The sequence below is a fragment of the Dipteris shenzhenensis genome, chromosome 10, assembly GCF_047967505.1.
Source record: "Dipteris shenzhenensis isolate YYH24624 ecotype China chromosome 10, Dip_SZ_1.0, whole genome shotgun sequence".
NCBI lineage: Eukaryota > Viridiplantae > Streptophyta > Polypodiopsida > Gleicheniales > Dipteridaceae > Dipteris > Dipteris shenzhenensis.
The window spans coordinates 50,205,274-50,230,163 of NC_141605.1; the positions used below are offsets into that span (position 1 = coordinate 50,205,274).

General features: G+C 46.8%; 1 protein-coding gene across 1 annotated transcript in view; it reads left to right on the forward strand.

The window, feature by feature from the left end:
• Positions 1-24,890, forward strand: part of LOC147897939 (Trimeric LpxA-like enzyme) — a 179,555-nt gene that overhangs the window by 38,382 nt on the left and 116,283 nt on the right. Inside the window, exon 7 of the mRNA XM_087380525.1 lies at positions 6,132-6,279. Coding sequence (XP_087236651.1) covers positions 6,132-6,279 — 148 coding nt within the window. The remainder of the gene's footprint in view (positions 1-6,131; positions 6,280-24,890) is intronic.

Consider the following 24,890-nt stretch of genomic DNA (forward strand, 5'->3'; position numbering starts at 1 on the left):
CTGTAAGCTGACGCGTGATGCCTTTCTCCTTAAAAAATGTCTCAAATTCATGAGACATATACTCTCCCCCTCGATCTATGTGAAGTGTCTGCACCTTGAGTCCTGTCTCATTCTCAACCATAGCCACAAAGTGTTTGAAATGCATAAACACTTCTGATTTTGCCTTGAGACCATAGACCCAAGTGTAGTTGGTGAAGTCATCTATGAATGTAACAAAATAGAGATAACCCTCAAAAGAAGGTGTCCTCATGGGACCGCAGACATCACTGTGAATAAGCTGTAATTTTCGTGTAGGTTTCACTGCACCATCCTTCTTGAAGGGAAGTCTATGCATCTTGCCAAGGATGCAACCTTCACATGCATGTGGAGGAGGCGACTCGAAAGGAGGCAATGCATCAACCATATCATGCCTCTGAAGTGTCATTAAACTGCCATAGCTCATGTGCTCATACCTGGCATGCCATAGCTCCGCATTCTGCATCGCAGCAGTGGGAGTGCTAACTGATAATGCAAGATCGGATCTTTTTTCCATATAGATCAAGCTGAAAAAGACCCCGATACAAAGTGCCATACAACATCAAAGCATAGTCATTCTCTTTGTCTCTGACTGCGCACTTGTCATCATAAAAAACAACCTGAAATCCTCCTCTATTAAGTGAGGACACTGAAAGCAAATTCTTCTTTATCCCTGGCACATAGAGAACATCTGAAATTCTGAAATGTGTGCCATCAGTGGATGTGAGAATAATGCCTCCTACTCCACACACTGAATAAGAAGAATTATTCGCACAAGTCACCTTCTTTTTGGTGGGTGGAGGATGCAGAGATACAAACACTCTTCTTGGAAGTGATGTGCTTTGAAGCACCACTGTCAAAATTCCAAATATGAAGTGTCTCATCGACACTAAGAGAGCATGCATCCTTTGAAGGATCATAACTGCAAGTCAAGAAAGCATATGGGTCATCATCATTAGTGGCTGTAGCATCTGAACTACCCACTGAAAAATATGGAGTGCAAGACAAAGGCATAGTGCTCTTCCACAAAGTTGGCTGCAACATCTCCCCCATCATGAGAATGTGGAGCTGATGCATCTGACACAGCCATACCGGAATCCCTTTTCTTCTCTTTGGCTATGCGCTTCTTGCATTCTCCAATATAATGACCTGGCTTCTTGCAATAATGATAGATGCCCTTCTTTTTGTGCTTATTTGTATCACCCTTTGCCTTATAAGAGTGTTGGAAAGGTCACCTCCCCATCTGTAAGCCCCCATATGAGGAGAGCGTGGGGGAGGGAGACCTTGGGCAGGATGTGCCCCAAAAGAAGAGAGGAGGGTACTTCGCTGATCTGCAGGAGCATAAGGCAGAGCAGACGACAGCAGTAGGGACCCAAGAGAAGAGGCCCTGAGCTCACGGATGACATCAGCAACAATACGGAACAGTACAGAGCTGAGGCGCACACGTGTGGGCAGATCAGGGAGCCAAGAAATAGCGCAGCATAGTGGGGGTCTATGGGCAGGTATACAGCCTGCAGCAGGGTCTCCATCAGCAGCAAAGGGGAGCCTAGCAGCGGCTAGGGCCCTTATATAGGGCTGGTTGGGTTGAGCCAACCAGGTCAGTTGGGCCAGGCAACCAGGTCTGTCCAGTCAGCCCATTTAGGGCTGGCTGGTCGGTCCATTTGAAAGGGCCTTGGGGCCCTATAAAAGGAGGTCCTTGAGGCCTCACTTCTTATCACTTGCAGCAGCAAACAGCCAGCAGATAGGAGCAGCAAAGGAGCTTCCCTTGGGCCTATGTTCAGGAGGTGAAGGGAGCACAAGGAGCTGCACACTAAGAGCTCTGAGAGCTGCCCACCTAGGCTGGTGCAAAGACAGCAAGGTGGAAGGGATCTGGACGGATAGTCTACAGAAGCTCGAGGTCCATGGAGCACGCGGACTCGAGTCTAGAGATAATTGGCTGATAGGAGGAGGACCTTGTGGTAAGATCAGAGGACCACACCATTGGTGGGACTTTGGATCTATATCTTTTGTATTGTGTCCATAGTTTTGGACAGAAATATATTTTGGTGGTTTCTCTATCTGGCTGGTTCATTGTCTATTGATGAGTTTGCACATCTAATCTATGTGATGCACATTAAGTAAAGAAGTTTGTGATTCCACACCCCACACGCACATTGCTGGGCATTACTATAAGTCTTCCGCTGTGCGTACCCTCTGTTGGGTCATTTCTAACAAAGAGGGCTGTCCTGAATCAGCTTTATGCTGATTTGTGGGCTGATTGGCATGTGGCTTTTGCTGCCCTTTACCCTTGGGATTGAACTTGGAAAGCATGGCATGCTCGCTAGCTCGGGTTGCGCGTGTCTGCTCCTCTTGCAATAGAAGTCCTACCAACTCGTGCAAAGAGAGAGGATTGCTGCCGTCCCTCAATGACAAATTCAGCGAGGTGTGGAAACCGAGATAGGACTCAAGAAGAGAGTTCAGAGTGGTGGTGATCATCTCTGAATCCGGAATGACTTCATCAATATTCAGCAATTGTTCCCTCAAGTCCTAAAGCTTTGTGATGTATGTGTATGTGAAAGCTCTCGCTTCAGAATGGAAACTTTGGCATCATTTCTTGCTGCAAACATACTCTCTAGTATCTCCCAAGCTGCCATAGATGTCTTGCATGACCGAATATGAGGTATAATGAACCTCTTGACAGAAAGAGAAATTACTGAAAGAGCTTGTGCATCTCTAGAGCCCCATCTTTTCTGCTTTGCTGTGGGAGCTCCTAGAGCGGCTGCTCCAACTACTTGTGCTGCATTTGCACCTCTACCCCTGCCTCCAACTGTAGGAGTGACAGGTGTAGCCGCTGTATTTGGTCTTGCTTCATCTCCATTGACATAATCCCAAAGATGTTTGCCAACCAAGATATTGCGAACCATGAAACTCCACAAGGAGTAGTTGGTGCCATCCAACTTATCCTCCTATGTGAGAACTCCGAACACCTCATTGGGGTTGTTCTGAGTCATTTTCTCCAGATAATCTCAAAAAATACAGCAAACTGACCAAGTAAAATCCTTTCCTGGGATGTAAAATGCACAAGTAAAATCTGCAAAGAAAAATCTGCCCACAGTGACAAATACTATCACAGCCTATCAAAGGCTCAAAATGCACTTCAATTATCCTCCAAAAGCTCTCAATCTGCCAAAAAAAACACTGCAAAACTTGCCAATGTCTGCAGTGTCACTCAAAATGAATCCAAAAATGCCTGCAATAGTCCCAAAATGCTTGTACACTGCCAAATTGCATTAGAATGCCAAAAGCCCCAATTTCTTCAAGGAAATTGTATATAAAAGAGGGCAAATTGTCTGAAAGTCCCAAAAATGCAAGAAATTGCAGTGTAAAGCAAAAAGCCCTAAAGTTTTGCAAGAAATTGCAACTCTAAAAGGGGCAAATTGTCTGAAAGCCCAAATTTGCAATTTATCTGCAAAAGAGCCAAATTCTATTGCCAATGTTTTAATTTTCTTGTCCAGACATTAGCCTTGGGTATTGGTGCCCGTTAGTGGCCCCACCCTTAGGTTTGATTATATCTTGTTTTTTTCAGTCTCATAGACCCATTGATCTTCTTTCTTTCTTCACATTTCGGGAATGCACACGTTGAGAGGAGTATTTTACAACTTCCAAAATAAGTGCTGGAAGGCACACCTATGGAACTGAGAAATGATAAAATTTTATATACCGTGCTTTTGTGAGCATCGATCCTCTATGGACGTCCAACCTGGGTGCCTGGGCTCTCTAGAATAAGAGACACTATACAAACACTTTCTCATAGGAGAACTAGGGGTCATGTACATACACCCTACCCCATCCTACTAGCTGAGACTGGTATGATACTTGTGGAGGGGGAAGCATTATGCCAATACATGGTCTACCTCAACAAGCTTCTGAGTAGGCCACTGAACTTGAACGTCATCTAGCTTTTTACTCTCAAAGGTACAAGTTGGTCCTTCTAGAATAAAATTGCGCTTACCGCGAAATCACAGGCGGGCATCAGCCTCGACCACGAATGGTCAGGTGGGATGTGGTAAAATTAATATAGGTAGGGGCTTCTCTCACCTTGAACTTGAGAGTGTGAAAAGCCTGATCAAGCTTATCATTCCAGGAGATAGGAAGTGTCAGAGCAGCCCATCAAAGGCTGCCACATGGTGTATGGAAGACGGGAACAGCAGCAGACACCAACAACAGTGCTGCACTAGCATGTGGCAGGTCGAGGCAGTCTGGAACAGGGTCGGTCGGTCTGTAGCAGGGCCAGCCAGCTGACATCAGCCCAGCCCTATATAAGGGCAGCACTTGCCCTCTTTTTGGGAGCAGGTCTGATAGCAGCAGCTCCATCTGCAGGAGCAGTAGGAGTTCCAGAAGCAGTCAGGACAGCAGAAGCTTCAGCAGTCCCAATAGTAGCTCAGCAGTTCTAGGAGCAGCAGTACCAGACTTTGTAGCAACCAGGGAGCCAGTTCCCTGAGTCATAGTCTCTACAACAGTAGATCAGTCAGCAGCAGTTCTACAGCAGCCATAGCCTCTACATATCCTATCTTAGCATGGGATTATTTCTCTGCAACATAGTCTCAGTAATGGATAGCTCCATAGCCTTGGCCTTTCCCTTCAGTGAGGACTTAGATGCATGCCTTAATCAACGAGGGGACCAACAGTTGTACAGAGCGTTCTTTTTGGTAATTGCCAGGCCCCAACATTAAGAATGAAGTTAGGAGTTAGCATAACCATGATGTGATGTCTTCCAAGCAATGTCCACAGTACTCTCTCTCTCTCTCTCTCTCTCTCTCTCTCTCTCTCTCTCTCTAATTCGCATTTCATGATTCCACACTCAGTAATTAGGACCTGGGTACAAACCCAGGCACAATTACTAAGAGAGTATCTTAGGCGCCTTGCCTATTACAAGGAGGGAGGAAAGAAAGGGGGGGAAAGAGAAAGGACTCGAGAGAAAGAAACGGGGAAGAAAGAGAAATAATGGAATGAAAGGAAGGGAAGAAGGGAGAGGAAAGGAAGGGAAGAAGGGGAAGGAAAGGAGGGAGGGAATGTAGGAAGGAAAGGTGGGAGGGAAGGAAGATGAGAAAAGAGGGAGGGAATGATGGAGATAAGGGAGGGATTGGAGGTAAGGAGGTGAGAGGAATTGGAGAAAAGAAAGGGGGAAGGAGGGGGGAATGAGGAGGCACAGGAGTGAGGGAACAGAGAAGGGAAAAGATGGAAGGAGGAGGGAAAGGAAGAATGAAGGGAAAGGATGGAGGGGGCGAGAGAGGTGCAGGGAAAGGATGGAGGGAAGGAGAGAAAGGAAGAAAGGAAAGGATGAATGACAAGAAGAGAGAAGGAGCACTCCGTCGCTCTTTGATGTACAGGCGGCACAGGTGCCGATTACATTCATCCGCCAGCAGGCCCAGCGCACAGTCCAAGGTGATCACAGGCTTCTTGGAAGCATCACATGAAAAGGGTAGGCGCTGCCCGTGCAAGTGGTGCTACAGACAGCCCGTCGCTTGGAGTTTGTGGGTGCTGCAACACATGTTGATGAAAGGGCTTCTCCACAGGTCCTGAAGATGGCTGGGGACCAGGCGCACTTGCAAGCAGGAGGCCGGTGGTATAGCAGGTAGGGAAGAAGAGCAGGAGAGGCTGGTAGGCTGTTGTGGACAGCTCGTACCTCGTGAGCAGGATGCTCACAGCCTGAGCAGACGGGGAGGGGGAATGAAGGTGTGCAGGAGGGAAGGAGGCTGGATGGGGAATCACAGAGGGAAAGCAGGGGAGCTGGGAGCAGCACCTCGAGTGAGAGCAGCAGTTTCACCTAGATTGTTCATTAAAAAAATATTATTTTGTAGTTGCATAGATAGAAATTCTGTGGCTATTAAAAATTTTCTATATCCCGCTAAATCTAGTTGCTATATTTAACATACACATCATCTATATCCCGCTAAATCTAGTTGCTATATTTAACATACACGTCATTAGTTAGTTGTCCCATAGGCCGGTTTTGGTCTTCAGAGGACGATAATATATTCTTCTTCTTCTTCTTCTTCTTCTTCTTCTCTATGTATGTATGTATGTATGTATGTGTGTGTTTTTTTTGTTTCTTATCTTCTTGTTTGCTCTTGTAGGTGGTTATTGGAGAAAACTTTGCTGTCCCATTGTATTCAAAAATCTCCCTCATCCCCCAGCCTACTGAGGAAGATAGTAGTGATGAAGAGCTTGAATATGCAGAGGCCGCTAGTGGTACTTCAGAGAGTCCACCCAAGCCCATGCAAGGTATTTTTTGCTATATCCAGTGCCATTCTCAAGCAAGCATGCATACGTTACTATGTAAAGGTCTTAAGCAGTTAATTTATTGCTTCTGAGGTTTAGAAGAAGAGGTGGATCTTGTAACCTTCAGCTTGATGCACATCCACACAACGCTCAGAAAATTAGAGTCTTTATTAAAGTGACTTAAATCATAATGAACGAATGAGAATAGCTCATTATTTTAACTTAAGTCTAAGTTGAGCTGAACTCAGCAGTAGTTCAAAGGAGACATTTGTGAACTGAGTTAGCAATGAACTTATTACATCAAATGTAAGCAAAAGAGAACAGGAAAAGAGAGATCACACAATACTTGGGGAGCCAACACTGACCATAGCGGACCCAGTGGTGCGGTTGACCCAGATACGCTATTAGAGACCCTTGTTAAGGGGCCTTCATGCAATGGGTCTAAATTTCAGGTCTACCAGGGTAGTGCCTACGCTGCAGATAGACGAGCCAATTAGCCAGGGCTTGTCCTCATTTTGTGAGCCGTCCCTCCTCTTGTCGAGAAGGTCCTTCTAGCCTACCAGCTGGAGGGCGGGGGAGTAGGACCAGCCCTCTCAGTCAAGACGACAGCCTTCTTAGTTGCAAACTCCATGGGTCACCCATCGAAGGGGGTTTGGACTGGAGTGCAAAGCAAGAAAATTGGCACAGCAAACAATTGAAGGAGACAGGCCCTTTGGAGGCAACGAGCAATGGGACCTTAGTCAAGCTCCTCTTTGCAAGGAGTGTATCCATAGGTCCATCAGAGAGGTAATTTTTCTTAAATCTTTCACCAAAGGTGGTGTGCGTGCGTGCGTGCAGATAGGGTAGGCCCATTGGCACTGATTCAGACCGCTCTAGGGTGAGTGCTAGAAACCGCTTCCTCCTCTGTCCTTCCCTCCTAGTTTTCAACCTCTCTCCCTCCTACCCCCCACCCCCCTTTTCCTTGCCACCCTCCTTCCCCCCTCACATTGTGAGTGTTCCCTGGTGGCTCGAAACCCAACACCCCTCTTACCCCTCCCCCCCCCCCTTCCTCGCCCCTCCCTCTCCCCCCCTTTGTCTATAGTGCTTTGTGGCACACTTCCAGGACCCTTTCGCGAAGGGATGGCTGTTTGATACACTAATGAGGCTGACAACCATGCTGATGCCATTTTTCAGATAGCGACGTACCTTCATAGGGTTTGAGCTGGAGACTAGAGACTACTGAGATTGACACTACCCTTTTCAGTACAGTTTGGATGCCCCATCCCCTTGCTCCCTCGGGTGATGTGTGAGTGGTTGTACCTCTTCATCATCTTGGTGAATAACATGGATTTGTCCTCAACATGCAACCCCTCCCAGCATGCTATAGGATTCATCTTCCTTTCTTCTTTACCTATCCTATCATGCTTATGGCTCCTTTTCATAGGGGGCCTTCTAGGTGAGCAACGAAGCAATAATGAAGGATTACTAAGAATGGAGCATTTTGGGGCTTTAGAACAACAATAAATCTCAATTTGTACGATTGTATATATTCTAGTCTTACAAAGGTATATAGATTACTAAGGATGGAGCATTGACCAATGTAGTGGGAGGTAAATTAAAAAATCCTCTGTCTGAGGAAAGAATCTGAAGCTCTGATATCAATGTAGTGGGAGATAGACTATCCTCACTCTCTCTCCTGCTCAATACTAACTGCAACTGCAAGATGTTGCACTCAATACACAAAGTGATGCTGTGGATGTGAGTGAGAGAATCAGAGAGAGAGAATGTAGTGGACCTCCGAAGAGGAAATAGATACAACTAAATAATGAATGCCCAAAGGGCTAAATACAATTGTATGAAGGGGGCTGAAACCCTCATTGCAAAAGTGGAAGACTAGACTACCTAGAGGAGGTGAATCCTCACTAGATCCTTGAAGAGTTCCTGAAGAGGCTGAGGCTACCCTGCTGGTCTGCTGCGGGGAGGCTTGGGCTCTACCGCTTTGAAGGCCTGAAGGCTTGAGGAGTGGATGAGAAATCAAGGCCAAGGGGCTGCCTTTTCTAGGCCCCCTAGGGCCTCAAAACTGACCGACCAGCAAGGCCGACCCTGCTGCTGCCCATTGACTGGGCTGACCAATCCACATGGCAGCCGACTGGCTGCTGACGTGGTGCTGCTGAGCTGGCGCCTCTGTTGTGCCTTGGCCTTGTTGGTTGACTGCGTGGCAGTCCCACGTGGTGTGGCTGCTTGCGTGGACTGTTGCTGAGTTGGCTGCATTCGTGGCAGTCCAGCATGGCCACGGGCTGTGGATGCCCGTGACACCTCCGCTCTTGTACTTTTTGATGTGATATCTAACCCTATCTACTCCCTCCTCCTTCCTCCTTCGTGCTGCCTACACTCTCCCTCCCTCTCTCTCTCTCTCTCTCTCTTTGTCTTTCCTTCACCCTTCTTTGTCTCTTCCTCTCCCTCTACCCCCTTTCCTTACTTCTCACTCCTTCTCCCCCTTCTGCCAATTCTATTCCCTTCCTCCAATCTGCCCTAGCCTCCTTCATTGCATTGGTATCAGAGCTCCGCTCTCTGGCACCTTTGCTTTTGTCACTTTCCCATTCTTTCGCCTTTCAGTCCAAGGTTAACTGTACGCCAACTGATAGCACTGCAACACGCTCATCGCCTAGCTACAATGCCAATCCATTGAATCCTTCCATCGAAACATCAGACGGAGGACAATAGCAAGAAACACAGTACCAACGTAGCGCCTGACGACAATCAATAAGCTAGCAACCAAGCACAACATAGAGCGTCAGAAATCCAATGTAGCATCACTACGAATCATCGCCAGCCGCTCAGTTTCACCTTCCATCGGTGACCACGTCGCCAACAACCCATCTTGGTGATAGCTTCAACATGACATTCCCAAGGTGGACGACAACTCTACGCCAAAAATTATTTCAATCCGAAAAAGGCCATGGAGTCTCAAACACCAGCATTCGGATGCTCATAAGATCTTTTGACTTTTTTGAACGAGACATGTCGCCATCTGGTAACGAAGGCAAGCAACTATGAGCAGTGAAGCCTCTACGTGAAAACCACAAGCTAGGAAAATAGAGCAACTGCTGGGCACTTGTTTATTCCGTCAATCCACTGCCGAGCTTCCGACACCTCCCTGTAATAGGAGCAGTCCCAATGTCGACGACAAAACAATTTATAGAATTGTCGACTTTGACTATTGAGCAGTGCTTCATACTCTTGACGTTCTCTATCTGTTAACAAGCTAGCCACCCACCTACTGTCCAGCTTACCATTTGCTAGCGTCACTTAGCCTACGTCGGTTCACTCTGCGTTGCTCAGCCCGGAGTCGTATGCTTCTCCTCACGGTGAATAGACCCATCCAGATTTCCACCAAGCCTGCACCACTGTGCAATCGTGCCGCCTGGGCTCGTCTGGTCGAGATTTTTGCTCGTCGTGCCGTCGATTCGTAGCCATGTCAAACCTTAGACTTAGACTCTAATTTTTTACTAGGTTGGTTAGGACTGACTTGGTTAGCTTAACTTGGGTCAAAGTTAGTTAGATAAGATCAATCTAACTAAGGTTAGGTTAATTTATGTTAAGTTAGGTTAGACTAACTATCGACATTTGGTTGCTTTGATATGAAATTTAGGGTTTTTCAGTGACACTATTGCAGCAGATTTGGTCACATTTGTAAAATTACGGCAAAATTTGGGGCTTTTCCACATTTGTCATCTTTTTGGCATGTTTGTCCTCTCAAAATTTGGGGCTTTCAGCCAGCCCATTGTATTGTACTACACCCCGAGGCTTTGACATTTGCAAGGCACTCTTTTTCTTTGGAGATTTTTATTTGCAATGGTTTACCATCACACTCTTGGAATGCTTGCCCATGAAGACAAGCTTGATGGTACCAACTATCCCATGTGGTCGTTCTTGGTGCGCCACCTATTGGTATCCCACAAGTTTTTGGGTATTGTCAATGGATCGGAGACTAGACCTGTCTCTTCATCACAGGCACCTGTTGCCACCGCAGAAACTTTTGCTACTTTTGGTTCATCTACCACTTCTCCCTTAGTGCCTGCTGCTGCAAGCCCTCCAATACAAGACAAGATTTGTTGGGATCAGAGAGATGCATATGCACATGCAGTTATTGCTATGACTAGCAAGAGGGAGGTTATACCTCACATTCGGTCTTGCAAGACAACCAAGGGTGCATGGGATACTTTGGCAAGTCTTTATCAGATTCGCAACGAGGCCCGGGTTGCCTATTTACTCAGGCAGTTGGATACTGTTAAGATGAACGAAGGGGACAGCATGGATGCCTATCTCACCAAGATTAAGGATTTTAGAGAGCAGCTCATCAATGTTGATGAGAATGTGCCAGATTCACAGGTAGTGTCTATGACGCTTGATGGGCTCCCTGACTCGTACCAGGGATTTGCTACAACACCGAGGCTAGTGGCCATGGGTAACCCCAACCACTATAGCTTCAATCAGCTTGTTTCCCTTCTCCTGCAAGAGGAGCAGAGCCGCACCAATCGCGCTGCCTCCATTCATGCAAATTAGGCCTTTGCTATAGATCATAGAGGCAAGAGCAAAGGAGCAAGAATTTCAAGCCCAAGACTTCTAGACCTCTGCCCCGTCCGATGGGAATAAAAAAACAGCAAGCGCTGTAATTATTGTAGGTCTCTGAATGTCGCAAGCGCACAGCTTCATAAACAGCTGTCACAAATGCCTCTGCTGCCCCTGAACATGTTCATGAGGTACAAGGCCATCAAATGCATATTTATTGGCTACAGCTCAGAGAGCAAGGGATATCGGTTGTATCAGCCTAGCACATGGAAGGTTATCATCAGCAAGGATGTTGTTTTGCTGAGAATATGCCATTACCGTAGCTGGAATGCAAAAAACAGCCATCCATTGAGGCTTCAGATGTCTATGATTCTTTGCTGCTCCTTTGTGAGAGAATGGAGAGTGAGAGAGAGCAAGAGAGTGAGAGCTGAAAGCTGAGTTGCAATAGAAGAGTGTAAAGAGTACAACACAATGAGTGAGAGATAAGGTTTTGTCCTAGTGACAAAACCTTAGTAGTCACTAACCATAGTTAGTGAACTAACTGCGGTTAGGGAGAAAAACCTCTTAAAGAGGGAAAAGTGCCCTTAACTAGCTTATTAAATTACATTGGTCACTGCTGAATTATATCTATAATTCTAACACCCCCCTGCAGTGCCAATGTCATGTACAAGGCTGATCAATCACCAAACGGATATAAGTTCAGGGCACTGCGAAATGCCTCAAACTTTTCACGTGGTAGTGCTTTGGTGAAAATATCTGCAACGTTGTCATGTGTGGACCATTGATCTCTCTTGCATGCAACTTCTCACTGACGTAGTGATAGTGAACCTCAATGTGCTTCGTGCGAGCATGAAACACTGGATTCTTTGCCACTGCAATGGCACTCTGACTATCAGTGAGAATTGGAGAAGGACCCTCCAAAGACAGATGAAGATCAGCAAATAGACGTCGCAGCCAGACACATTCAACTGTTGCTGTGAAAGCTGCCCTGTACTCAGCTTCACATGATGAGGTAGCCACTGTAGATCGTTTCTTGCTCAGCCACGAAATGCAAGATTTACCCGAAAAGAAACAATTACCACTAGTGGACTGCTTAGTGTCATAATCACCAGCCCAATCTGAATCACTGTAGGCATGCATCTGCAAGTCACCCCCCCTGGGAAATAGCAAGCCAAAAGACTTCGTGCCCTGCAAATAACGGAAGATGCGCTTAACTGCCTGCCAATGCATAGTTTTTGGGCTGTGCATGTATCTGCTCACCTGAGATACTGCAAACTGAATATCAGGTCTAGTGTTGCAGAGATATATGAGGCATCCAACAGCCTGACTGTAAAGTGTGGCATCAACTAATTCTCCTGCATCATGCATTGTGAGTTTCAGCCCCGGCTCCATGGGAGTGGCTATGGGCTTACAATCATGCATGTTAAATCTGTCCAAGAGTTTCTGAACATACTTGGACTGAGACATAACAGTGCCACGTCTCTCATGAGAGAACTGGATCCCCAAATAAAAGTGAAGTAGCCCCAAATGTGACATGTCAAAGTTGGTCTGCAAATCAGCTTTGAAATCTGCAATTTTGTCTTCATTGGACCCTGTGAGCAGTAAGTCATCGACATAAAGAAGGATGACTAAAATTTCCCCCCCATCCATCTTGATGTAGAGGGTGCTCTCAGTAGGACTATTGTGCAGCCCCTTGTTGGTCAAAAAGGCATGGATCTTGGCATACCATGCACGAGGGGCCTGTTTCAGCCCATATAAAGCTTTGTTGAGTTTGCATACTTGAAGTGCATTTGTTGTAATTTCAAAGCCCAAAGGTTGTTTGACATACACCTCTTCCAGCAAGTCCCCATTTAAGAAGGCTGTTTTTATGTCCAACTGATGAACATTCCACTCAAAATGTGCAGCCATTGCAATAACTGATCGGATGGTGGTCATCCGGGATGTAGGAGCGAATGTCTCCTCATAATCTATGCCCTTATTCTGAGCATAGCCTTTAGCAACCAGCCTTGCCTTATATCTGTCAATGGAGCCATTTGGCTTCTGTTTGACCTTGAAGACCCATCGTGTGCCAATGGCATGTTTACCCGGTGGCAAGTCTACAACATCCCAAGTGTGATTTTTTGCAATGGACTTCAACTCAACGTGCATGGCATTCATCCAATGCACATTGTCCTTTGCCTCTTCGAATGTGGCAGGCTCCTCCTCATCAAGAAGAGTACCTGCATATGCTGATTCCACTGAATTAGCACCTTCCATGTGCCTTGCTGCACTGCGAGTCCTGCCAGGTAACAGAGCATCAATTTTACTCTCCCTGAGAGTCTGTAACAGCCAGTTTGGGACTGTTTGCTGCATGTATGTCTGCAATTTCTTGCTGCACCACCTGTTCCACTGCCTGTGGAGGGGGCAAGACATCCTGTGGCGGAACTAAAGCATCCAGAGGTGGCTGTAAATTCTGATTTGCATCAGAAAAATCAGCAGGGGAACCCAAGGCAATGGGTAGCAACCCCTCAAAGACATCCTCTGAAGACGAAGGCATTTGAAATTCAGCCTGAGTGTGAGCTGAATTTTCAGAAAATATCACATCTCTACTGATTATGATCTTGCGTGTAGCAGGATTGTAGAGACGGTACCCCTTGCTTTCTGCATTGTACCCAACAAATATGCACTTAATGGCTTTATCTGACAACTTGTGCCTAAATTCAACTGGCACATGAGCATAAGCAAGGCATCCAAAGACTCGGAAGTGATCCAGTGAAGGCTTTCTATCATTCCATACCTCATAAGGAGTTTTTGTTTTTAAAGCCTTAGTGGGAGCCCGATTCAAAATGTAATTGGCACACATCAAACCCTCAAGCCAGAATTTGTGAGGCATGTGTTTGCTTTTCAGCATACATCTGTCCATCTCCATGAGAGTTCTTATTTTCCTCTCAGCTTTGCCATTTTGCTGAGGGGTCAGCCTGACTGTGAGCTGATGCACAATACCTTTGCCTTTCAGAAAAGCATCAAATTCTGCAGACAAGTATTCCCCACCTCTATCTGTGCGCAATGTCTGTATCTTGAGTCCGGTTTCATTTTCAACCATGGCTGAAAAGTGTTTAAACACCGTGAACACTTCAGATTTGCGTTTCAGCCCAAAAACCCAAGTGAAATTGGAATAATCATCAATGAATGTAACGAAGTAGAGATGACCACCCAACGATGGAGTCCTCATGGGACCACAGACATCACTGTGTATAAGCTGTAATTTGCGGACAGCTTTAACTGAACCATCCTTCTTGAAGGGGAATCTATGCATCTTGCCTAAAATGCATCCTTCACAGGCATGTGGAGGAGGTATCTCAAGAGGTGGCAATGCATCAACCATGGAATACTTCTGAAGTGTCATCAACTGTTGTAATGCATGTGGCCATATCGGGCATGCCATAATTCTGCATTTTGCATGGCAGATGTAGGGGTAGAAACTGCAAGAGCATGGGCTGCTCTTTTCTCAAAAAGATCAAGCTGAAAAAGCCCACGCAGCAGAGTACCATATAACCTTAAGGCATAGTCATCTTCCCTGTCTCGGACAGCACATTTGTCATCCTCAAAGATGACCTGAAATCCAGCTCTGTTAAGAGTGGACACTGAAAGAAGATTTTTGGTTATACCAGGCACATACAAGACATCTGAAAGTCTGAAAATTGAGCCATCAATGGCAGTGAGCTCAACATCTCCTGTGCCACGTACTGAATATGATGAGTTGTTGGCACAAGTAACTTTCTTACCAACGGGAGGTGGATGCAAGGAAGTAAAAAGACACTTCCTAGAAGTGATGTGTTTGGATGCACCACTGTCAAAATACCAAGTGTTCAGTGTTTCATTGACACTGAAAGCAGATGCATCCGTAGAAGAGTCATAACTGCAAGTCAAAAATGCATATGTATCATCACTGCAAGTGGCTGTACTATCCCGAGCATCTGGAGCAGCGAGCCTAGAATCTGAAATGCAAGATAAAAAGGCATAATCCTGTCCAACAAAGTTGGCTGCAGCATCCCCACTGTCAGATGCATGAGGAGCTGAATCTAAAACAGCCATACCGGAGCTGTTTTTCTTCTCTTTGGCAAGCCTTTTCCTACATTCTGCTATGTGATGACCTGGCTTTTTGCAGTAGTGACAAAAACCCTTCTTCTTGGGCTTACTTGCATCATTTTTAGCCTTTTGTGAAGGCTGTCCTGACCCACTGGAAGGCTGATTTACTGATGTCTTTGCCTGTCCCTTTGTTTTTGATTTAAACTTTGAGAGCATGGCTTGTTCACCTGCACGTGAAGCCAAATTTTTCCTGGTCTGCTCTTCCTGAAGCAGAAGTCCTATCAACTCATGAAAAGTGAGGATTTGTACCCCCCCTCAATGATAAGTTCAGCGAGGTATGAAAGCTGAGATAAGACTCAGGAAGAGAATTCAGAGTGGTTGTAATCATCTCTGAATCAGGAATAATTTCATCTATGTTTAACAATTGCTCTCTGAGATCCTGTAGCTTTGTGAGGTGGACTGACATGGAGTCACCCTCTTCCATATGTGTATTACTTAACTCTCTTTTCAAGAAAGATACCCTTGCATCATTCCGGTCCGCATACATGCTTTCTAAAATATCCCACGCTGCCTTGGAGGTCTTACACGACCGGATATGCGGAATGATAAATCTTTTCACTGAAAGAGAGATGCATGACAAAGCTAAGGCATCCTGTGAATCCCATCTCTTCTGATCTGGAGTAGTGGCTATAGCTGCACCACCAACTTGTTCTGCAGCTGCCCCTTGTGCACGACCTCTTCCACCTCCTTGCTGAGGAGGGGTATTAGGTGCCATACCTGCTGGTCGGATCTCACCCCCATTCACATAATCCCATAAATTGCGAGAAATCATAATATTGCGTACCATAAAACTCCAGAGGGAGTAGTTGGTACCATCCAACTTGTCTTCCTGTGAAAGACCACCGAACTGGAAGTCATTCTGATTTTGCTGGGCCATATCTGAGAAAGAGATTTAAGCAGATACAAAACTGAATTCCCTTACTGGGAATGAAATGCACAACTCCCAAAAAACACAGCCAAGCACTGGCTGTAAATGCAACTCAGATTTCTGTACTTGCACTGTCAGAAATCTGTCCAAGCATCAAAAACTCTCCAGAATCTGCCAAAAGTGCTGCAAAACACTCCAAGAAAGGCAGTATGAACTGAAAACTTCAGAAATTGCTCTCCTAGCACAAAAGCCCCAAAATAGGCCTGAAATTGCAACCGGAAAGGGGCAAATTGATCAAAAGTCCCAAATGTTGCAAGAATTGCGCTCTGTCTGCAAAAGCCCCAAATTTCACTGCGAGATTGCAGCATAATTACAAAATCCCCAAATTTCTTCAAGAAATTGTACTGTAGAACTGAAAGCCCCAAATTTCGAGCTTGAAATTGCAACCAGAAAGGGGCAGAAGTACAGAAAGCCCCAAATTTTGCAATTTCAGCAGAAAGCCCCAAATTTCAGACCAAATCTGCAATGTTTGCTCCAAGTGTAGCTCCGTAGCTACAAAATGATTGCAGTGTCTGCAACAAACAAAATGCCCCAAATGTACTCCCAAAAAACTGAGCCAAACAATGGCTGTTTGCAAAATGTGCCTGCCAAAGATCACCTGCGAATTTCTCCTGTACGAAATCAAAGGACTACCTGCTGTACGGAAGCAGATCCAGTACGGAAGACAGTACGGAAGTGCTGTACGGCTGACAGTACGGAAATGCTGTACGGTTGACAGTACGGACGAAGATATCTAGCTGTACGGCTGGTGGCGGCGAGCTGGACGGCTGGTACGGCACTGTACAACGAACCGTACAGTCTGACGGCGAGCTGTACGGACGCGATGTACGGACGACCACGACGAGCTGTACGGATGCGACGTACGGCGCAGATCTGCAACGCAGGTACGGTACGGTACGGCAAGTAGGTATGACATGTACGGTATGGATTTCGAGTCTGTAGGTACGGATGGCACGGATGCAGCTGGAGCAGTATGGCAAGTACGGAAGTGCAGGGACCAAGTACAGATTTCGTACAGTCATACGGACTGTACGGACGAGGTGTAGCAGCGAAGCGTGGGTAGTAGCTGGAGCTTAACGGGGAAGTCGTAGGGAGCTGGATCTAATGCTCTGATACCAAATGTGAGAGAATGGAGAGTGAGAGAGAGGTGAAAGCTTGGAAGCTGAAAGCTGAGTTGCAATAGAAGGGTGTAAAGAGTACAACACAATGAGTGAGAGATAAGGTTTTGTCCTAGTGACAAAACCTTAGTAGTCACTAACCATAGTTAGTGAACTAACTGCAATTAGGGGGAAAAACCTCTTAAAGAGGGAAAAGTGCCCCTAACTAGCTTATTAAATTACATTGGTCACTGCTGAATTATATCTATAATTCTAACACCCTCTTCCAATCACCTACAGATTCAGAACAGCCAGTGCAGAGGATAATGCCACATGCTTCAAGCAGCTCACATCCTCCTCCCGTTGCTGCTGCTTAGCTTGATATGCCTCCAGTTACTATTGAGCAGGCAGTTGAAGAGGAGAGGGCTGTCATTAGACAGCAACAATCAGTCCCTCGTTGGCTTTTGGACAACCTTAGGGATAGCAAGCAGATTGAGCCTTTGCTTGCCCGCAGTAGACATGCGAACAAACAAATGCAGAGTAATTTCTTGGCCGTAGCTTTGATTGCCACTGCTTGTAATGAAGAGCCTCTATGTCACAAGGATGCTTTTGACAGCAAAGAATGGATGGATGCCATGAGTGTCACCACAATGTAAATATCCCAAGTCAAAGTACAGTTGACCATTTATTTGATCATAATTAAAGAGTTTTATATGTGTTAATTATGGTCAAAGAGTTCTTTTAATGGTCAAAGAATTGACTACGGTCAAAGATACTTGACTCTGGTCAAGTAAACCTGACTTCGGTCGGGGAGACTTGGAGGGTTAACTATGGTTAACCAGAGAACTACAGAGCTGACTACGGTCAGAGAGTGTTGACTTAGGTCAATGAGACTTGGCATGCGCCAAGAGGGTTAACCACGGTTAACCAAGATGTGCCAACTTCGGTTGGAGAGACTTGGCTATAATTAAGGCGCCTCGACCCTTGGTCAAAGCTCCTTAATTATGATCAAGAGTGTTGACTCCGGTCAACCAGAGAATAAATATATACTTTTATATTTGTTATGTGTGCACATGTGTTCAGTGGGGACGCCCACCGTGACTAGAATTAGTCCACAGTGTGTTATTTGCATGCAAAGTGCTAACAATTAATGGGTGCCATGGTGGTGCGCTTTAAATTAATTGTTGCAGGTACTAGGAAGAGTGATTTTCCTAAGCGCTACGGGAGCCTAACAAGAGTCTGAGAGGCGGTTCGCGTGACCAAGTGCTTCGAAGACTCCAGAGTTGCCCTTAGTGGCATGTAATTAGGAAAGTAGTGTGGAAATTGACAAGTGGCTTGTTGCCAAGAAGGGGAGCCTGAGAGCTCATGTAATGATTCATTCATTCACGTTTTGGATTTTGTATCAGGCAGCTCTACGCTGAACTCTTGTAAGAGATTCTCTCTACAAGAAATAAAATACCTTCGGGGGGGTCCAGCCCAACATGTTGTCTTGGGCCCTAGCTGTGTGTAGAGAGAGAGAGAGAGAGAGAGAGAGAGAAGAAGAAGAAGAAGAAGAATATATTATCGTCCTCTGAAGACCAAAACCGGCCTATGGGACCTGAGCAATACAATATCACAAGTACATGAAAGCTCCTCCCGAAGATGGGAGGGTGGAAAGAGAAACCACCTTCTAGGATTCAGGTGGATTCCTATGCTTGAAGAGCTTATACACAAAAGTTCCTAAAGCTGAAGGTGACCCTTTATGCAGCAAATCAGCCAGTTTGTTATGTCCCTCAAGGAGGTGATTGAACTCTTCCCTAATGTGTGCATAGTGAGGGCATATCATTACCATGTGTTCTTCTGTTTCAACCATACCTTGATCACATAGTTGGCATATTCTACTCTCCCTTGGCATCTTTTTCCATCCCCCTGTTTCTATTTGCAGCTGGTGTGATCGGGTGCGAAGTGAGGCTAAAGCCCTCCGTTTATGCACTGCTATAGGTGTACATATGTACTTCTGCGTTGTTGTCTCCCTTCCTGTATAAATTGACCAATATTCGGGGTTGATATATGTGCGATAGTACTCAAATTTATCTTTGTTTTCTGCTGTTTGCCATTTCCTGTGTAGTGCATTCAGCAGGTCATAATGAAAAGCCTCTTCATCAATCTCCTCTGAAGAGTAGTTTAAATACTCTTCTACTTCCCACTTCTTGAACCATTTTTTAAGGTCCTGTGCCCATCCGGATGTCAAAATCTTGCCCTTGTTTGTCTTTTGAAGCTTCTGACTTTCATTCCATGCTCTCTTTGGTAGCCTTTCATTATCCATGCACTTGACCTTTGTGATGTATCTGAGTACTCTCTTCAGAGCATGTAGCTCTATGGGTATACATCCTGTCTCTAGGAGTAACAAAGAGTATGGTGTAGTAGCCTTGATGCCCAGGTGCCTCCTAATGAAAGACTTTTGCATTTTCTCTATCTCATTCCACGTTGATGGAGATATACTCCCACCCCATACCTCTACTCCGTAGAGTACTGTCTGTATCACATATGCCCCAAAGATCATATTTCGTACTTGCCACCTTCTCGTATTGCTATTGTTGCACTCATTTTCAAATTGGAAGTATTTTGCCCATCCTGCATCAAGTCTCCGTTGCACACAGCTGTTCCATCTATTATTGGCGGGGATTTCAATACCCAAGTATTTGAATGAGTGCACTGTCTCAATGGGTTGTCCTTTATATAAGATTTGGAGGGGGCTGCTTGGCTGTATAGTCTTGACTATCATGAGTTTAGTTTTGTTGACATTAATAGCCATCCCACTCTCTGCACAAAATATGCTGAAGATATCCATCATTTTTTGCATCTTACTTTCACTATCAGTGAAAACAACCACATCATCTGCGTAAAGAAGCAACCAAATCACGAGACCTGCTAGATGAGGGCTGTATAACTCATCTTTACATGCTTCTTTATTCACCAACTCCTCAAGTCTATCAATGCATAGGCCGAACAAAGTGGGTGAGAGCGGACATCCTTGTTTTACCCCCATATTACTATAGAACTCTTGTGACATCCCATCCTTACATTTTAGTTGACATTTTACTTTCTCATAAAGTCTAAAGACAGCAAACCTTATTTCCTCGGGCACCCCTATGCATTCCATTCTCTCCCATAGCACATCCCTAGGCACTGTATCAAATGCCTTCTTAAAGTCAATGAAACAACAGAAGAGTGGCTTCCCCTTGAGGCGGCTTTCCTCCATCAAAACTCGGAGAGTGACTAGAGAGAGAGAGAGAGAGCTCTTATGAGAGTGTTTCTATAGTAAATTATGAGCGCAAGGTTCCACGAAAGAGAGAGAGTATTTCATTGGTATTAGAGCTTGGCTTCACAGCGTTCAGGCGAGAACTCGGAAGAGCTGAGAGTGCATTTCCCTTTTGAAATTTCCCGTGCTCATTGGCCAGCGTAGGACACCTCTGACGAGAGTTTCTGTTGGTAGACAGACCACAGAAGAGAAGGGCCAACGCAAAGTGATTCCTTCACGTGGTGAGACATTTTTCACGGAGGCGTAAACTTGAAAAAAAGAAGAAGCAAGGTGGCGTCGTGTTCTTCCGAGATTATGAAAGGCTTCATGGGATATTTGCGTAGAAGAGCAATTTCACGGAGGACATAGTCGGTGATTTCTCTGCTAACATGCGCCTTCTTGTGCGTTGAAGCTTTCACGCTGGTGCTTGCTTGAAGTGCGAAGGCAAGTCCAGGCTTTGAGGCAGCGCGGTATGTGTTAGCGTGATGGTAAAGCGTGAACGTTTGACGGAGAATAAATGGGCCAATGACGTTGAGCACTGACGGGATTTCCAGGTTCCATTGTCGACTCTGTGAGCGGGCACTAGATGTTACAGAAGCGAGAAGAGACTAATGCATCGGTGCAACGCGCGATGTCAGTGAGCCAGCCAAGGTTCAACCTTAGGCTTGCGTGGCATAGGCGTTGACGTGGCCAGGTGCCAGTTAGAAGTACACGTGGCAGATGAGCAGCAAGCAGGTGACGTGGTGCTTACACGTGGCACACAGGTGACGTGGCAACCACACGTGCGAGCTGACGTGGCAGCCAGCAGGTCCAGCTGATGTGGCAGTGACACGTGGCATGCTGACATGGCACAAGCATGTGCAGAGAGCAGACACATGGCAGCCAGCCTGGCAGGCCAGTGGTTAAGTTAACCCTGGTACAGTTAATCCTGGTTGGTTGACCCGTGGTTAGTGAAACCATGGTTAAGTTAACTACAGCTAGTTAATTCTGGTTAGTTGAACCAGTACCTAGTTAGTTCAACCTTGGCCCAGTTAATCTGGCCTAACCAGACCAGTCTGGTTGGTATAACTAGGCTGTGACCAGTCCAGTTAGTCTAGTTGCAGACTAACCAAACCAGAACCAGTTAGTTTGGTTAGAGTAACCAGCCAGTTACTCCATCTGGTTACTGTCACCCCTTTAAAAAAAAAAAAAAAGGACAGTTGCAGAGACTGTTTCTGCTAGCAGTTTTCACTTATCTGAGAAAGTATCTACTGTCAGAAACAGCAGAAATCAGAGGAAAAATCAGAGATTTGCAGAAAAAGAATACGCATGCCTTTGAGCAGAGAAAAGAGGGAATCAGATGCATTCTGAATGTTTTCTTTGCAACAGCCAGAAAAGGGGCAATATAGTTGTTGATGCCTTGGCAACTTTGTGGGTATATGCCTTGAGCTGACAGCCCAGTACTGGCATAAATTGTGAATGCAAGACACCTCTTGTTGAGGTAAATTTTCTCTTTGAAAAGCGAAGGCAGTGCATCAGTTGCATACATAGTGTGTGTGTGAGAAACTTGCAGATCTCAGACGAGTTGTAAGAAAATGGCTCAATCACCTATCCAGTGGGATTCACAAGATAGGGATGTACATCCAAGACAGAGAAGTGTGCAACAAACTCAGCAAGAATTTGAGCAGATGGTACGCACTCGTATACAAGAGATGGAAAATCTCAGAAAGGATCCAAGGGCTCAGCATTTGTTTCAAGCAGAAGCTATGCCTAATGCAGCATATGACGTGCCAATGCCAGAGGCACACTCTCGTGTACAGCAAGAGAAAGAGAGATCTCATAGGGGAGGGTCTCATAGCAGGAAGAGATCGAGGCATCATCACCGATCTCCTAGTCCATCACGGTCTACCTCGAGTTCGACTTCTGTATCTTCTTCTTTATCAGATAAACCATCAAGGAAAAGAAGGAGATACTTGGCCATATCATGGAGGAGGGTTTGTTAGCTCTTAGCCCTAGTATGTGCCTTGTACGTCATGTCAACTCATAGAGTTGACTTCACTAGTCAACCATATGGTTGACTTGGGGGCCATATAGGCCACCCCTTTGTACTTTCTCATTATCCATTTGCAAGTACTAAGCGGCTCATTGAAAACCCTCACAGGGTCGAGGTTGCACTATCAGCCTCAACCCTGGTTATTTTTTGAGCGTTTTTTAGGCATTGTTGAGACCGTGGTGATGCAGCTCCAACCCACCTAGTTGGAATAGCAACTGACACAAATGTATCCAAGTGTGGCGCAATCCAGTAGTTGAACCAGTAGCAAGACCTATGTGTGATTATGGTGCTGTTTCTAGGCGGGATGGGCTGAGATACTAGGCTATGAGGAATAGGCTAAGAAGTGTGAAGAACCCGCCTTCTCGAGAATGCAAATGTGTGCAATGCATGCAAAATTTGATTGCCGATTGGCCCTCCAATGGGGAAGAGGGCCCTTGTGAGAGTACTTGTTTCTATTTCAACCTACATGCAAGGTGTGTGAGAGATGGCGGATGAATGCAAGGTGAATAGAGAATGCTACGTGAGATTCACAATGAAAGGGTAATACCCTTTCATTAATTGAGATCACTCAAGTTCGATCTTCCCATTTACACCTACCCTTAGCCTATGACCCATGCATCTACCATTCAATGCACCTTAATGCATCCTTCCCTTCCTCAAGAACTGCTTTGAAATTTTTATCTACTTTATCTCTGTTGGATACTCTTTTCCACCATTTAGAATCTAAGACATGCGCTGGTTCGTTGTAGTACAAGCAAGGAGACTTTGAGTTGCCCCCTTTGCTTATATTGAACATACACTTCAGTGTCTTCAGGTCACCTGCCATATGCCATTCAATTTGAAAATTACCCTTCCTTGGACATGAAGATGGCGTCCTTGGACTTGACTCTTTATAATTGATGGTATATCTATTTGATGAAATACCCAATAAAGTACTGCATGGTCCTCGGTCTTCACCTGTAATTTAAAACCACAGGTTTGCAAGATATATGATATAAGTTTTTTCTAGCTCCTGCGAATGCCCCCTCCCCTCCCCCGCTCCCGTCTACCCCCCCCTCGCGCTGCGCGGCCTCCTCTCCCCTCCCCCTCCTCTCTCTCCGCCGCCTCCGCCGTGCCCCCCGTCCCCCTCTCTTCCTTCTCCGCCCGCCATCCCCCCGCCCTCCTTCCCTCTCCGCCCCTCTGTCCTCTCCCGCCTCCCCCCCCTCGCGTTGCGCTACCACCGCCCCCGCCCCCTCCTCCCCCTCCCCGCTGCTGCGCAAAGCTGCCCCCCCCCTCCCCCCCTTCCCCTCCCTCCTCGCCTTTCTTCCCCGCCCCCTCTCGTGCTGCGCTGCCACACCCCGCCTTTCCTTCCTCCTCTTCCCCGCCCTACGCTGCGCTGCTCCCCCCCTCCCTCCTCCTTTCCTTCCCCCTCCGCCATTCGCTCCCTCTCCACCACCTCTCCTCCCCCCGCTTCCCCGTACTTCTCCATCCCCCCCTTCTTCCTCCCCCGCCTCCGTCCCACTCCCCCCTCCCTCGTCTCTGCCATTTCCTTCCCCCGCCTTTCGCAGTTTGTTGGTGCGGTATGGCGGCCGAGAGCCCGGAACCGGTGGCCCAGACGGACCCCCCTCCTCCATCAGCCTACCGCATAACACTAACAGAGCATCAGGTCTCCTTGGTGAAGCAGGCCGCCACGGACTTCTCCCAGACGTCCGTTTACGGAGAGTCATTGGCTACGCCCCTTCACGAGCTGACATCAGGGACTGGTTGCAGTCCACCCTGTACCTTGAGGACAGCCACATTGAGGAGGTTGCACTCATGGGACGTGGTATCTTCTGGCTCAAGCTCTCCTCAGCACAGGCTGCGAGCGATATGGTCAGACGGTCCCCTACTTCTGTGGGTGGGAAGATCATCCTTATGGTCCCATGGTATAGGGGTTTCAGTGTAGCGGACTTCGATGCCTGCTTCCGCATTCCTCGCCATCCAGTTACCCTCATTTTCCTAGGCCTCGCAACCGAGCTGCGCTCGATCATCAAGGACCTGGGGGCACACTTTGGCTGGCTCATGCAAGACACCTTCGTTGATGCAGCGGCAGCCCAAGGGGTGCCACGTGTCAAAGTGGCAGTCCTAGATCCGCAGAGTATCCCCTCGGAGTTAGACGGACACAAGTGTGGTGACGCAGCGCATTATGGTCATTGGTCGCCCAGATCAGTGTCTGAGATGCCACGGCTTCGGGCACCAGGCGCGCTCCTGCCCTCGCTTCACGAGGACAGAACTTCAGATGGCCCCCACCCAGGCAACTCAGGATCCCCCCCGCCAGGCATCGACACTCCCTCCCGAAGGGGAAGGTTGGACAGGTCAAAAGAAAACGGAAAGGAAACAAAACAGGACCAAAAAAGCCTTCCCATCTACAGCAAGAGACCCCTGTGGCCACCAATCAGCAGCAGCCCGGTAAGGGGAAGGAGAAAGGGAAGGAGAAGATCAGCCAGCCTCCCCCTCATCCTTCACCCCCCCCCCTCCCTCCTCCTCGGTCCCCCTACCTCCCCCCCCTCCAGGATCCCCCCCAGCACCTTTGGTTTCAGCCCCCCTCTCTCCCTTGAGCATGATCCCGAGGGAACCCTC